This window comes from Perognathus longimembris, chromosome 20 (assembly GCF_023159225.1).
Source record: "Perognathus longimembris pacificus isolate PPM17 chromosome 20, ASM2315922v1, whole genome shotgun sequence".
NCBI lineage: Eukaryota > Metazoa > Chordata > Mammalia > Rodentia > Heteromyidae > Perognathus > Perognathus longimembris.
In genome coordinates, this window is record NC_063180.1 from 25,407,145 (window position 1) to 25,419,418 (window position 12,274).

The 12,274-nt window shown below is 46.4% G+C and overlaps 1 protein-coding gene across 1 annotated transcript; it reads left to right on the forward strand.

Moving 5' to 3' along the window:
* The first annotated feature begins 674 nt into the window (after positions 1 to 674).
* LOC125368133 (vomeronasal type-1 receptor 1-like) lies at positions 675 to 6,671 on the forward strand. The gene is made up of 2 exons (XM_048368989.1): positions 675 to 1,341; positions 6,526 to 6,671. Exons 1-2 carry the CDS (start codon positions 675 to 677, stop codon positions 6,669 to 6,671), a joined length of 813 nt encoding a protein of 270 aa, XP_048224946.1.
* The last annotated feature ends 5,603 nt before the right edge of the window (positions 6,672 to 12,274 follow it).

The window sequence follows — 12,274 nt, forward strand, 5'->3', positions numbered from 1 at the left end:
AAAAAATCCTATAATCCTTTTATTTGCGGCAGTATAAAAATGATGGTGGGGCTGGGGATATGGCCTAGTGGCAAGAGTGCTTGCCTCCTATACATGAAGCCCTAGGTTCGATTCCCCATCACCACGTATATAGAAAACGGCCAGAAGTGGCGCTGTGGCTCCAGTGGCAGAAGGCTAGCCTTGAGCAAAAGGAAGCCAGGGACAGTGCTCAGGCCCTGAGTCCAAGGCCCAGGACTGGCAAAAAAAAAAAAAAAAGATGGTGTCACAAAATCCAGTCACTGAGGGCACAGAGTGATCACTGCACATTATTTCTCACACATGTGGACTCTGAAATATCTGCTCTCAGTATTCATGTTGGTTTGTTGAAATGACTTCACAGGGGGAAACACTCCTTTTTAGTGCAAAAGCAATGAGTCAGACTTCTCTTTCAGCCTGCAACTTCCTGAAATCCACGACACCATCCTCCAATGAATGAATTGGTTTCTGTGAGCCTGAGTTGGGGGGTCACCTTCCTCCTTCAGACAGGTGGAGGAGTCCTGGGAAATTCTTGCCTCTTTTGCCTGTGCACCTGTACGTTTCTCACTGCATGGACATGGAGACCCATAGACCTGATTCTCAACCAGCTGGTCTTTGCCAACACCCTGGCTCTTCTCTCCAAAGGCATTCCTTACACAATGGCAGCATTTGGGATGAAACCTTACCTGGGTGAGGCTGGGTGCAAGGTGGTCATCTGTGTTTACCGAGTGTCCAGAGGGGTCACACTCAGCACCACCTGCCTGCTCAGTGGCTTCCAGACCTTGAAACTCCAGCCCGGTGTGTCTGGCTGTGTGCAGCCCAGGCTGAGGTCTGCCAAGGGCGTCGCTCTCTGCTGTGCCCTCTGCTGGCTTCTGCATATCCTGTTCAATCTGGGTTTTGGAATGTGGATAACTGTCCCCAAGGATAGCAAAAACTTGAGCATGTACAAGTTCTGTTCCCTTCCTGCCTCAGGAGGAATAGCATTCCTGATATGGGCTATGATATTCGTCATCATAGATGGCACATGCCTGGGCCTCATGGCCTGGGGCAGCGGCTCCATGCTCCTGGTCCTGCACAGACACAGGCAGCGAGTGCAGTACATCTGCAGCCACAGGCTCAGCCCCAGGGCCTCTTTTGAGATGCGAGCTGCTCGCAGCATCCTGGTCCTGGTGAGCCTGTTCCTCTCCTTCTACTCTCTGTCTTCTGCCTTATCCCTGTGCATCATCCAGGTGGGGACCCCGAGCCCCTGGCTGGTGAGCATGTCCTACTTGGCCTCCTCTGGCTTCTCCACCCTCAGCCCCTTGTTGTTCATCTTTAATGATGCCCGTGTCTCCCGGCTCTGCCCTGCCTATTACACAGGAGAAGGATGCTGGCTTTGGTGTCTGGGCTGTCTGCCTTGGAAATCATTACAATTTCCAGGCCTTGGCTTATATATGGAACAGTCAAAGCCCAACAGTGGGTAGCAGGCATTTGTGAAAGGCTCCTTAAATTTCCACCATTCGTTGTCTTCATCATTTCTTCCCTTCTGCTGTCTTTCCAAGAGAAACACAAACAGGGATTTGAGCCAGTAGGGACTCAAACACGTTCCTTGTAGACTTTTTCTTAATATCCACAGGACAATGCAACCCCAATGTACATACAGGTCAATGACAAATAGACACAAAAGGTCCTGGAACACAGTTCCTTGTAATCCTAGCCACTCAGGAGGGTGAGGTCTGAGCATCTTGGGTCATAGGCAGCCTGGTCAGAAAAGTCTGTGAGACTAATTCTCCAAAGAGGCACCAGAGAAGCCAGAAGTGCAGCTTGAGCTCAAGTGGTAGAGCAATAGCCTGGAGCAGAAAAACAAAGAAACAAAGCTCAGGGACAGCAACCAGGCCATGAATTCAAACCCTAGGACCACCCTACAAATGGAAGAAAGAAAGAGAGAGAGAGGAAAGAAGGAAGGAAGAAAGGAAGGGAGGAAATGACAAGGCAAGGGAAGCAAAGCAAGGTAAGCAAAGGGAAAAAAGGAAACAAAAAATGAACAAAAGATGGCAAAGATGCTAATGAAAACAGAAAATAGAAAAAATGGTTTAGAAGTTAACAGTGGAGGTTTGGGGGTTTGGTAGTCTCTTTGCTTGCTTGTTTGATTCTGCTGATCCTGGGACTTGACGCAAGGCTTGGGCACTATCCCTAAGCTTCTTCTGCTTACTGCTAGAGCTTGACCACTTGAGTCACAGAGCCATTTCTGCATTTTTCTGAGTCTTTTTGTGAGAGCCCAAGAAGCCTAGCTGGGAGGCCCAAAAAGATTGGGTGTTTGGGCTGTGAATATGGCCTAGTGGTTAAGTGCTCGCCTCGTATACATGAAGCCCTGTGTGCTTGCCTCGTATACATGAAGACCTGGATTCGGTTCTTCAGCACCACATATATAGAAAAAGCCAGAAGTGGCGCTGTGGCTCAAATGGTAGAGTGCTAGCCTTGAGCAAAAATAAGCCAGGAGCAGTGCTCAGACCCTGAATTCAAGCCCCAGGACTGGCAAAAAAAAGAGAGAGAGATTAGGTGTTTAGTATGCCTTCTTCCAACATACTTGAAAAAGCTGAGTTTCCTAAAAATGTCAATCAGTTCAGGTTTAATAGGGATCCAGATATCTATCCTGGGTGTGTGCAAATCCCCCATAAGCTGTGTGGGAGCCCAAGGATAGACAAATTGTAAGCTGTGTAGTGTTTAGCTCTAGTTCCCAAGATGAGGAAGTCATCTACCATTTATCCAAAATACTTTCAGTGTTGTTGCTTAAAACTTACTCTCTGCACACACTTCCCTATCTGAAATGCAACCAAAACCCTGGTGTAGGGAACCTTCTGATCTGGAGCTGGTGAAAGGCCACAGGTCCCCTGGCACCCCAGACTTCAGTTCCATGGTCTGGTCTCCATTACTGCCTTCTCCACAATTGCTGCAGGTTGTGGCATTTATTAGACGTAAGAGTCTCATAAGATTGGGAATGTGGCTTAGCGATAGAATGCTTGCCTAGCACGCATGAAGCCGTGGGTTCCATTCCTTAGTACCACATATACAGCAAACACCTCAAGTGGCATTGTGGGTCAAGTGGTAGAGGGCTAGCCTTGAACAGCACTGCTCAGTGGCAGTGTTCAGGCCGAGTTCAAGCCTCAGTACCGGCAAAAAAAAAAAAAAAAAGTCTCTAAAACTTCCCTGCTCAGTTTGTCAGTGTGAGGTTCACCCCAGGGAGGGTTCTGTGCACATGCCCCCGTTTAAGTGTGTACCCAGTGTCTGTGTTACCTAGGTAACTGGCACACCTGAAGGCAGGTGCCTCCCCCTTCTCTGAGGTCACAACCAATCCACCTGGCCATACCTTCCACCTTTCCCTATATAATATGGCTCAACACGAGTCCTTGCTCTTTTTCCTTTTCTCTCTTATGTTGGCTTCTCTCTTTCTTTCTTTCTTTTTTCTTTCTTTCTTTCTTTCTTCTTTTCTTTTCTTCCTTCTTCTTTCTTTCTTTCTTTCTTTCTTTCTTTCTTTCTTTCTTTCTTTCTTTCTTTCTTTCTTTCTTTCTTTCTTTCTCTTTTTCCTCTTTTCTTCCCCTCTGTCCCCATGCACCACCATCTTGTGCAGGCTTGCAGTTTGCTCTCCCCCCAATAAACTCTTCTCTGCCTGAACTATGTGATATGTTTCCTTTCTGATGAACCTTACATCTGGCACTGAGACCTGGTAGGAGACAAGAGTAAAGAGTGGCTGGATCTCCTCCTGCCCCTTCTCTTCTGAGGGTTAATTTGCCTCCTTCGTTGCCCCTCTTGCACCAAACTGCCAAAAGCCAGAGGAACCTCACCTCTGACTTCTCACATTTATCATTGCTGGCTATGCATTCTCTACACCATCTCCTCTGTATGTCTGGTGAGTGACTCCTGTCTATGGGTCTTCTTTGTCTGACCACCATTCCAGAGGACCGCCCCCCCGCCCCCTCATTGTTGAAAGCTTCCCATATGTCCTTATAGACACTCCCTCTACATAATTGTAGACCCCTGTCTACATCCTTATAGACCCCCTCTACGTCTTTATTGCAGTCCTATGTCCTCACCAGACTACTCCATAAAGTCAAAATTCCTCAAAGGATAGAAATCAGTCTCAATGGCTCAAACTTTTGGCTTGTGCCCTCAAGTGTGTGACACAGGTTGGGTTCCAGGGACACCCCTCTACATTCCCTAAGTGACACAGATACTAGGCACAGACTTAAACAAGGGCATCTGTATGGAGCCCTCCTGGGGTGAACCTTACAAGCAGGAACTAGAATCCTCAGCTCTCAGCCTCCTGAGTAGCTAGGATTATAGGCCTGAGCCACCTGCTCTCTGCTTTTATCATGATTTCTGATAGGGAGATCACAAGCCTGGTGCCAGTGGCTCATACCTGTAATTCTAGCTCCATGCAAAAGTAGATTTCCTAGCAGATTACAGTGGAACTCAGGGGTTAATTACAGAGCATTTAAAAAACAACCTAGCAAAGCTGACCCCAGTAGAAGTAAACAGATGAAACCTACAGCAGCAGTTATGGTCAAGAAATCTAGCAGGATCATTTACAAATGTCCATGTGGTCATTCCATTTCCACAAGGTCCACATAGTTACAGTGATCGCCTAGAAGCTCAAGCAGACTCACTCCAAATAAAAGAATGGTGGAAACCTAGGCATCCAAGATGGTGCCCACGTATGAGGCTACTTCAGGAGGTTTTGTTTAAGATGAAGCCCTGGGTTTGGTGGTGGGCAATGATTTCTAGACACCCACCTTTAGTGCAGCAGTGTTCACAAAAGCCACGTGTAGAATAGGTCTAGGTTTAGAGCCACAGATGGATGTAGAATATATCATATATGTATTATTATATGTGTAGATAATGAGTATTATTCAGAGATGAAGAATGAAATTGCATCATCATTAGGAAAATTAATACACTAGAAATCAATGTGTTTTTCTCAAATATAAATCTACTCTGGTTTTCTTAAAAAATAAAAACAGAACATGAAGGGTAGAAGGAGGGACATGAAGTAGTCGGTCAATAGATGGGAGACACATCAAGACAAGGACTTGGGGGAAGTGTACATTTATACACCACAGAAGTGTAAAATCTTCATATAAGAAAGTTTGAGGGCTGGGAATATGGCCTAGTGGCAAGAGTGCTTGCCTCGTATACATGAGGCCCTGGGTTCGATTCCCCAGCACCACATATACAGAAAATGGCCAGAACTGGTGCTGTGGCTCAAGTGGCAGAGTGCTAGCCTTGAGCAAGAAGAAGCCAGGGACAGTGCTCAGGCCTTGAGTCCAAGCCATAGGACTGGCCAAAAAAAAAACAAAAAAACAAAAAAGAAAGAAAGTTTGATAATGAAACTTGTTATTTTGTACAATTAATACATGCTAATGAAAAGACACCATGAAGGCCAGGCACTGGTGTCTCAGGCCTGTCATCCTAGCTACTCAGGAGGCTGAGGTCTGAGGTTTTCGGTTCAAAGCCAGCAGGAAAATCCTTGAAACTCGTATCTCCAATGAACCACCAAAAAACCAGAAGTGGAGCTGTGGCTCAGAATAGCAGAGTGTGCAGAGCTCAAGTTCCAGAACTGGGGTGAATGTGTGCTCCTGTGCACACACACTCACAGACGCACACACACACACACACACACACACAGATATCATGAAGAAAAACTGAAGAAAATATGCAAGGAAAACGTTTAATGACAGAATTTGACTGTTCTGAACAAAGATGCAGTGGTGGGCGCACTGTGGAGGAGATCTGGGGTTGGATTCATTTCCAGGAAGCCCTCTCATTCCTGGGCTAGAGTGAGAACCACACAGGGCTCAACTCTGGGTGCTGTGGTCAGCTCTCAGGCAGACCAGCTGGGCCCCCAGGACATCTTGTGCACAGTTTTGGGGTATCTTCGAGATCAGCACCACGCTGCCCATGCTCCTCAGCCTGGTGTGTCCTGGAGAGTCCCCCAGGAATGGAGGGGCAGGGAACTGGGGCTTGAGTCCCCTGAGGTATGCAAAGTGGGGAACATTCATGGGTACCTGGGTTGGTGTTCATGGAGCAAGGGCTGGACCCTGAGATCCACAGGGCAGGCAGAGGAAAGAAGAACTAGAGGGTCATTGTGGGAGTGCAGTATTTGTGGAAGAGAAGGTGAGCTAGGGAGAGTGGTGGGGAATGAGAGAGAGAGAGAGAGAGAGAGAGAGAGAGAGAGAGAATTGTTCCTAGTACCTGTCAAGGCCATGCAGCAAGGAGCAAACTTGGTGCCATTATCTCCCACCCATACTGACCTAACTTCCCTCAGTGAAGCCCCAAGACCTAAGTTCTTTTTCTTAAGCCCCATCACCAATCCCCTTCACTCCTTTCCATGAAGCCCCACCCCAGAGCACCTAACTTCCTGCATTAATCACCACCTGAAAATATGGAACCTCTTTAAATTAAGCCCCGCCCCCAAGGACTGAACTTTCTTCCATTAAGCCCCAGTTCCTAATGGTTCACATCTTTATCGCATAGCCTTTGGGAAACTCAAGTTCCGTAGTACAGCAATATGCCATGAGCGGTTCTTCCCTTGGTGCCACAACCCAGGGACCAGGAGGCAAATGCCACACCCAGTGTCCCCGCAGCCTGATGCCAAGGCCTTCTCCATCAGCACAGCATGACCCTCACACTCGCAGCTCGTCTAGACTTCAGTGAGCTGGGAAGGTGGTAAGTGTGGGTACCGTGGTGCCCCACAGGGGCCCCTGGCTAGGGAGGCTGTGGGAGGAGCACCCCTCTCATGGGGAACTAACTCTCTTCCAGCTGGAGTCTGGACTCCACTGCCTGGGGCCAAATGGGTGAGTGCCTCCCTCCTCCCTGGGGACAGGGCCACCCCTGGGCAGTGGGAATGGACATCAGCAGGTTGGGCTAGGCTGGGGACACCTGGGGGCAAATAATGGGATGTTCTGGGGTGCAGTCTCTGATGGCCTTTCAGGGAATGAGGTTTAGTGGTAGCTTGCGTAGCATGCATGAAGCCCTGGGTTTAATTCCTTTGTACCACACACAGAAAAAGCCAGAAGTGGTGATGTGGCTCAAGTGGCAGAGTGCTAGCCTTGAGCACAGAGAGGTTCAAGGACAGTGCCCAGGCCATGAGTTCAAGCCCCAGGACTGGCAAAAAAACAAAGAAGCAACAACAACAATAAACCCCAATTAACTAACAAATACTTGCCAGAGCTATTTTTCTGTGGGTCAGATTAAATACAGCAGAGGGAGAAATCGGCACTGTAACGTCAGAACTCAGTAGACGAGACGATGGTTTTCACACAGCAACTGATGAACTATATAACACTTTGGGAAACTACTTAAGATTGAAACTGTTGTCAACTTTGTATTCAAGGTGGCATGCATACTAGGAAAATACCTATTAAAAACTTGGCAAACTTAATAGTGCACAATTACTTTCATAGATGGACATAAAGAATGAGATGTGGTTGCTACATCAATGGATTCATTTTGACCTTATTTCAATCATAGCCCGCTTAATTACATACCAATTTTACAATTATTTTATAATAAGCCTTATCTTATAAAAATTTAAGACATACTCATGCCATCTGCTGCCTGCTAGACCCTACTGGAGTATGGCTTATTTTCTGTCTTTTTTCATTTTGGAATGAACATTTAAGACAATTTTTACTTTCCAAATCCTTTCTTATCCAAAGGAAACCAATTTTGTTTTCTCAATTCCCTTTTCCAACGCTTTCTTTACTAATTTTTCCCTTTTTATTTACATTTCCTTATCTTCTTACAGATGTTTTAATTGCATTTTGAATTAACTCTTGGAAAACTTTTGAACTCAAATGACATAGCTTCTCTTAATGTAAGGTAATAAGCCTTAGACACATTTCTTGCAGTCCAATATTTTTCATTAGTTTTTAAAATAGGGAGAATAGGAGACTTACATGTGGACTGGTCACTGTATGAAAGATCCAAATTTAGAAAACGTGAAGAATCTCAGACCATTGTTTGCTTTTTACAAAATGCACGTAATTGCAAGAGAATATTGAAATTTAAAGTGAATAGTGGGAAGGAATAAGGTTAGAAAAACCCTAAATCCTCAAGAAACTTACATTTTGCTAAGGCAAATTACTTGATTATAGTTCTGAATTGCCTTGAACAAGTTTACACAGACGCATTCTGGAATTCCAGCGGCCAAAGGATATTACTTTAAGCAAGCAAATAGACAAGAGAGGGAGAGAGGGAGAGGAGGAGAGAGGGACAGAAAGAAGAAGAGAGGGAAAGAGAGAAAGAGAGCAAGAAAGGCAGAGCACTGGCTGGGAGGCCATGCATAGAGATGGGGGAGGGATGGGCTGCCCACAAATATGCATTGGGTGTATGGAAGGTTATACAGGGTTGTCAGGGGAAAGATAAGGCTTAGGGTAGGAATGTCTGAAAGGGATGGGTGCCAGGGTCAAAAGACAAGAGACAGACAGAACCAATAGGCCTGAAATACAGAACTTGGCCATTTACCATTGCAAGGACAACCACCTCCAAATCTCTGTGAAGACTATAGTCAAAAGTCTGACACTGGGGGCTGGGAATATGGCCTACCATGCATGAAGCCCAGGGTTCAATTCCTTAGTACCACATAAGCAGAAAATAACAGAAGTGCTGCTGTGGCTCAAGTGGTAGAATGCTAACCTTGAGCAAAAGCTCAGGAACAGTACCCAGGCCCTGAATTCAGTCCCCAGGACCGTGAAAGAAAGAAAGAAAGAAAGAAAGAAAGAAAGAAAGAAAGAAAGAAAGAAAGAAAGAAAGAAAGAAAGAAAGGAAGGAAGGAAGGAAGGAAGGAAGGGAAGTCTGACACTAGAGAACACTGCAAGAAATGAGGGAGTCTCTGCCTGGAGTCGGGCTGAAGGAGTTCAGTTTCCCTGCCCATCTATCCTCCTTGTCTCTGCCACTTGTGAAGTAGCTTTTACTATTGTATTAAAGTAATTTTTCTATATTATATTGAAAACAATTCTTTCATGACTGTAGTTGTGTGTTCATGTGTATCAGGGAGCAGTACTGGGGCTTGAACTCAGAGTGTGGCGCTGTCCCCAACCTTGTTTATTTTACTGAAAGCTGGCACTATACCACTTGAGCCGCATCCTCACTTCCAGATTTTTTGATTATTTATTGGAGATAAGAGTCTCACAACCTTTTCAGCCAGGATTGGCTATGAAGCCCAGCCTCCAATCTCAGCCTCGGGAAACAGCTAGGATTACAGGAATCAACCTCCACGTTTGGCCTTTTATTTCTAATTCATCATTCCCTAGTGTCCCTTTTTCCTTGGCTCTTATGCTGAGTCAAAACAGGCAGGACTTTCATAGTCTCTCTACCTGTTTCTCTTTCTCTTTCCTTCCTTCCTTCCTTTCTTCCTCCCTCACTCCATTCTTTCTTTCTTTCTTCCTGCTTTCCTTCTTCTCTCCCTCCCTCCCTCCCTCCCCCCCTCCCTCTCTCCCTCTCTCCATCCCTCTCTCCAGTTCTTCCTTTCTGCCTTCTTTTTGGCTTGTCTCACAACCAGGAGTCACACATGCCATAATACCATCTTCAAAATTACCCATAGAAACCATGAGCAAAAGTTTTTCCAGTCCCTCATGATCTTTTCTATCCTGGGGAGATGTATTATCCTGAGGCCACAGATGTGCCACAATTCATGATGGGATTGTGCCTCAGTGAAGCCATTACAAGTGGAAAAGCTTCTCAGGAAACCCATGTTTCATCAGCCTAACCTGTCAAACTCCTCAGCAGCTTCCACAAGTGGAGAACCACCGCCGCGCAGGGCAAAGTCAAAGCTCTTGGGGAAATAAATCATGGCGAGTTGACATGAGTAGCTAATGGGGAGGAATGGCTTCCAGTAACTTGCACACTTCAAAGATGTTTGTCTAAGATCACCTCAAGTCCCCACGCAAGCGCTGTCACCTCTCCTAGAGCTGAAATGATAATCACCTCCCAGACAGGCGATGACCTCATGGCACCCCAACCTTTATCTCAGCCTGAGAGGTCTGCCTTGGCACAGCCGCTCACATTGAGGCCAGGACAGCCCCTGCCCCATTGGGTAAGTGCACCTCCTTTCTAAGCAGACAGCCAGGTTGGAGGAGAGAAAGTACTCATAAATAAATGTGGTAGGGTTGGATTTTAGAGGCAGAGAAAAAAGGACATTAGGAGTTTGACGCCAGCCTGGATTATGTAGTGAGTTCAGTCATCCCTTTGTCTGTCCAGTGAGACCCATCTCAACAATGCACCAGGAGCAGGTAATTCCTTCCTCTTCCTAGGATCAGGACTGAACCCAGAAACCACACGGATAAGGTATTTTCTCGACCTTTCGGGGACATGGAATCAATCTGATTTTCTTCTGCCCAAGTCTCCAGTCTCTCTCTCTCTCTCTCTCTCTCTCTCTCTCTCTCTCTCTCTCTCTCTCTCTATCTGTCTGTCTCTCTTTGTCTCTCTGTCTCTGTCTCTCTTTCTCTCACCCCTCACCCCTCACCCCTGCTATGATTAAGCACAGGCCCTCAGGCTTTCTAGATGATTAGTAAAGCACTGAACACTCTCTGTACTCACCTGGTCACTCCTTCACTGAGGTCGAGTATGCAGCAGGCATTGTGGGATGACAAAAAAACAACTCTAGGGCTGAGAATGTGGCTTAGTGGTAGAGTGCTTGCCAGCCATAGATGAAGCACTAGGTGTTATTCCTCAGTACCACATAAACAGAAAAAGCCAGAAATGGTGCTGTGGCTCAAGTGGTAGAGCTCTAGCCTTGAGCATAGAGAAGTCCAGGGAGAGCCCAGGGCCTGAGTTGAGGCTCCAGGACTGCCAAAGAAACAAATAAACAAAAACCCTCCAACTATCTGTGAGTCAAGCTACAGTGGCTCACTCCTATAATCCTAGCAACCGAGGAAGCCAACTCTGAGGATCACAGTTCAAAGCCAGCCCGGGCAGGAAAGTCCATGAGGATCTTATCTCCAAGAAACCACCAGAAAGTTGGAAGTGACACTGTGGGTGAAGTGGTAGAGCACTAGCCTTGAGCTGAAGAGCTCAGGAACAGCACCAAGCCCAAGAGTAAAAGCCCTGTGACTGGGGGGGAAAAAGGAATTAGTATGAGTTTACAAAGTTAATCTTCTTTCATGTATCCAATTTTGTGGGAGGTCAGAGACATAATTTTTGAATTTCTGGTATATTAGTACATGGAGCACGGTGTTACTTCTGTCCGTAAATGAAGTGTGCACTGCTTCAGGTGAAATGTATATACTATCCATCAACAGTAGTACTCAACACTTGGGGTAAGATCCTGCATCGTGCAGTCTGACAGATATGTGAAATTATGTGATAAACATTGTTGGATATACAGGCTCTGCTGAGTAGCAAAAGAGTAGAATGCCGTGATCTTGCATATTATTATCTGTCACCAAGTGACACCTCTATTCTATAGATGAACAGATGCAGAAAATAATGTGTGTAAGTATGCAATACATTTCAGCTACAAAAAATTCTATAATCCTTTTATTTGTCACTGAAGGCACAGAGTGGTCATTGCACATTTTTCTCACACGTGTGGACTGTGAAATCCCTGCTCTCAGTATTCATGTTGGTCTGTGGAAATGACTTCACAAGGGGGAAAGCTTTTTGTTGGTGCAAAAACAATGAGTCAACTTCTCTTTCAGCCTGCAGCTTTCTGAAATCCACATGACACCAACCTCCAATGAATGAATTGGTTTCTGTGAGCCTGAGTTGGGGGGTCACCCTCCTCTTTCAGACAGGTGGTGGAGTCCTGGGAAATTCTTGCCTCTTTTGCCTGTGCACCTGTACGTTTCTCACTGCACGGACATGGAGACCCAGAGACCTGATTCTTAACCAACTGGTCTTTGCCAACACCCTGGCTCTTCTCTCCAAAGGCGTTCCTCAGACAATGGCAGTGTTTGGGATGAAACCTTACCTGGGTGAGGCTGGGTGCAAGGTGGTCTTCTGTATTTACCGAATGTCCAGAGGGGTCACACTCAGCACCACCTGCCTGCTTAGTGGCTTCCAGGCGCTGAAACTCCAGCCCAGTGTGTCTGGCTGTGTGCAGCCCAGGCTGAGGTCTGCCAAGGGCGTCGCTCTCTGCTGTGCCCTCTGCTGGCTTCTGCATCTCCTGTTCAATCTGGATGTTGGAATGTGTATAACTGTCTCCAAGGATAGCAAAAACTTGAGCATGTACAGGTTCTGTTCCCTTCCTGCCTCAGGAGCAATGGCATTCCTGACAAGAGGT